General features: G+C 43.2%; 1 protein-coding gene across 2 annotated transcripts in view; it reads right to left on the bottom strand.

Annotated features, from left to right (window-relative positions):
• Positions 1-3,595, bottom strand: part of PDE7B (phosphodiesterase 7B) — a 375,050-nt gene that overhangs the window by 168,345 nt on the left and 203,110 nt on the right. Inside the window, exon 1 of one of the 2 annotated variants that reach the window (XM_023729894.1) lies at positions 1,148-1,605. The exons of the other annotated variant lie outside the window; for it this stretch is intronic. Coding sequence (XP_023585662.1) covers positions 1,148-1,385 — 238 coding nt within the window. The 5' untranslated portion in view covers positions 1,386-1,605. Of the gene's footprint in view, positions 1-1,147; positions 1,606-3,595 lie in introns of those variants that run through there. 2 annotated transcript variants of the gene reach the window in all.

Consider the following 3,595-nt stretch of genomic DNA (forward strand, 5'->3'; position numbering starts at 1 on the left):
ATATTTGGAAGTCATTGTTAATATTCTATAGTTTAAATAATAATCTAAGTTAAGGAACTTAACTAAAATAAATTTTCTGGACTAAATTATTACAAAAAATTGGGCAAATGGTTATTTCCTAGTCTCTCTCCAGGAGAAAGAGAGAGGTAATTTTTGGTATATCTTTCTGGTCTAGTCTCCCATCTCTCCCCATCAATGGCATGTCAGGATTTCACTACAGAGGACTAGCCAAGACTTCAAATGCATAAACACACATTCATATTCTTTCTTCCAAAGTGAACCCGCCACTTTCCAAACATCTACCAGTGTAGTCTCCAAGGGGCCACTCTGCAAGTCAGTTATGGAATTTCTAGTCTACAGTGTTATCAGAGCCCCTCAGGAGTCTTCACAGGGATCCCAAGCAGCTTTGTGGTTGTTAAGCCCACTGTTAGAAACACAGCAAAGTTCTCCACAACTGTCCCAAACACAGCACATTCTTATAACATGACAGAAGTTTCTATGAATCATCCTTTCCATATTTGTGAGCCAGTCAATTTTTCCTAACACCAATGGGGAAATTTGTATTATTGTCATTCTTCAGAAGAGGAAACTGAGGCAAGGAAGTTTACCAACTTTCCTAGGATGTAAAAGCTTCCAGGCTAAACTCAATCCTGGGACCATTATACATACTGCAGTTCCACTGTCAAAAATTAGAAAAATAGGAAAATAAAGTATATTTTACTTTACATAAAGCATTATAAAGAGCACGCCAAGAAGAATATTCTCTCAGAAACATCTCTAAGTTGTGAACAGGAAATTTCAGAGGCAGGATAGACATTACAGAGCAGCCAATTCAACCCTTTTCTTTTGGGGGCTAAAAGTCTGGAAATTTGACTTTTTAAGCCCACAGGGCCAGCAAGAGTTGAGCAGAGCGCAGAACTCAGGTTTCTTGATTCCCAGTCTACTGTTCCTCCTACCATATTATTCCTAATTTTAAGATGCATTTCTCTAATAAGCAAAACATTCACTAGTCACAGCCCTAGGACCCCATGCTGCACAGCTTGTCTTCCTTCCTCTTCCCATTTTCATGGCTCGGACTCTCCATGGAAGGGACTGAAAAGTCATCAGAGTTGGCCCTGTTACCTTTGGCACCCCACAGTCAATTTACCTGGAAAGCTGTGGAGAGCATCTTCGTTTTCCAGAACGCCTCTCTGTTTGGTTGCCTGCAGCTCACTTTTGGATTTCCAAACCAGCTTGACCATCCTGATCATCTCTGGCAAGTCCCAGGGCAGCGGCCCCTGCTGGCACCCCGTCCAGCTGCCCAGCGAGGAGAGCAGCACACCTTCTGGGGCTGTCCACCTTCTGCCTAGCTCTGCCGAGTGGAAATACCGCTCTAGCACAGGCATTCTGCCCTGTTCCCCAGAAGAGGAGGTAGGGCTGCTGCTGTTGCTGCTGTTGCTGCTGCTGCGGCTGCTGCTGCTAGCAGAGGGGAAATTCTTTTCCAGGCAGGGGAAGACAAACCCCTGTAAAATCCTCTCCAGCTTCGGGAAGGCAAGGCTGCTCCCGCCTGGCACAGCCTGCCTGCCCCTCCAGTCCCTCCACAAACACTGCCAACAACTGCGAGTCACTTCCCAAGCTTTCTCACCGCTGAGGCACTGTTACTGTACTCCTTCCTTAGAGACAGAGTACATTTTTTTCCCTCTTCTCTCAGGCTCTAAGTTCACAGCACTTAATTAATCCCAGGCTACAGCTGGAACGACAGCAGGGGAAAGAAAAAGCCATCGAGGTTTGAGCCTTCACTTTTCCTCTTCTTCCTTCTGATTTGTTTGTTCACATTCTGTTTCGGTGCTGCTTGTTGTTGTTGTAAGGAGCCCTAGTGGCTTAGTGGTTAAGCGCTCAGCTGCTAACTGAAAGGTTGGTGGTTTGAACCAACCAGTCACTCCACGGGAGAAAGATGTGGTGGTCTGCTTCCATAAAGATTACAGCCTAGGAAACCCTATGGGGCAGTTCTACTCTGTCCTATAGGGTCGCTGTGAATCGGCATTGACTCGACAGTGGGGAAGTCTGAGATAATCAGATGAGAAAATGTTCTTATGACCATGAAGAATTATCTTCTGGGTTGAGAAAAAAGATTCTTTGAAAGGATGAAGTTCTGCCAGAATTGATACGCTGTACTCAAATACATCAAAAACTTTCTGGGTAGGCATGGATTCAGTAGAAGGAGGGCTGACCTAAGAAAAGGCTTATATGCAAGCTGCTTCACTAATGCGTGGAGGGTTGGTGTGGGGTTTCGGGCATGGAGAAAGGTAGGGAAATTCCCATCTTGAGAGGGAAGCAAAAGGGAATACCCACACAACATCAGTGATAACTTGGCATTGATTTAACTTCCTCTTCCTATACTTGCTGAAACACTTCTTTCAAACGAAACAAAATACAGCAACAACAACCAAAAGCCTTCTTTCTTTTCCCACTGAACAACATCCTAACTGTAAGACTGCTAAATCGTACTTTCCCGGCAGGTCAGGTTGTAACTTGATTTAACTGCTTTTGCACTGGGACAAACTGAGAGAAGGCAACTATCTTTCCCCAGCCTTAGTTCTTTTTTGCCAATTTTTATAAATATGCCACATTGTTGGTATTGTCTTTGTATTCCTGTAGCCTACAGACATGCTGGAACTTCTTTGACTTTTCTTAACCCCTTATTTGTATGCCATGTAGCTGATAGGAGTCTTGAGCGTACCAAAGAGATAAACTCTCCTCTTGTAATAAATAACAGTTTGGGGAAAAGTACTTCTTAATAAACATTCAAAATGAGTTAAGCAGTACAGTTTCTACTAGTGGGTTCTTATGTGCGTATTTTAAACGTTTCTTAGTCAGGAGTCTTGTGCACCAAAAAGAAAATGAATGAGCTTTGGTGCACTTAGCGATTATGCTTTTAATTAAGAGTTTGGTCATTACAACAATTTCCTTAGGTGACAGTCAGTGCACACACATTCACAGGCACACACACGCCCCCATGCACGTATGTAATGTATGGTTAGGGCTCAAGAAAACCTACAAATTTCAAGTACAGTAACATTCTGATATTTGCTCCATAGAACAGGCTGTAAATCTCATAAGCATTAATTTCTTTCTGAACTTTTTTTTTTTTTTTCCTAATCCAGTTATATAAATATAGTCCTAGGAAAAACTTGGGAGACAACATTTTTAAAAAATTTTTTCCCATGCAAAAATTTATACATACATTGTTATGTGACTCTAATTCCTCTCCCCATACAGTGACCCCACATTCCTCCTTTCTACCCCTGATTCCCCATGTCCATTCAACCAGCTCCTAATCCTCTTTGCCTTCCCATCTCACCTCCAGACAGAAGCTGCCTGTTTAGTTTCTTGTATCTACTTGAGCTAAGAGGCACACTCCTCACAAGTATCGCTTTATGTCCCACTGTCCAGTCCAATCCCTGACTGAAGAGTGGGCCTTGGAAATTGTTTTAGTTCTGGGCTGATAGAGAATCCAGGGGCCATGCTTTCTGGGGTTCCTCCAGTCTCAGTCAGACCATTAAGTCTGGTCTTCTTACTAGCATTTGAGTTCTGCACCCCACCTTTCTCCTGCTCC

This window comes from Trichechus manatus, unplaced genomic scaffold, assembly GCF_000243295.1.
Source record: "Trichechus manatus latirostris isolate Lorelei unplaced genomic scaffold, TriManLat1.0 scaffold00002, whole genome shotgun sequence".
Classification (NCBI taxonomy): Eukaryota; Metazoa; Chordata; class Mammalia; order Sirenia; family Trichechidae; genus Trichechus; species Trichechus manatus.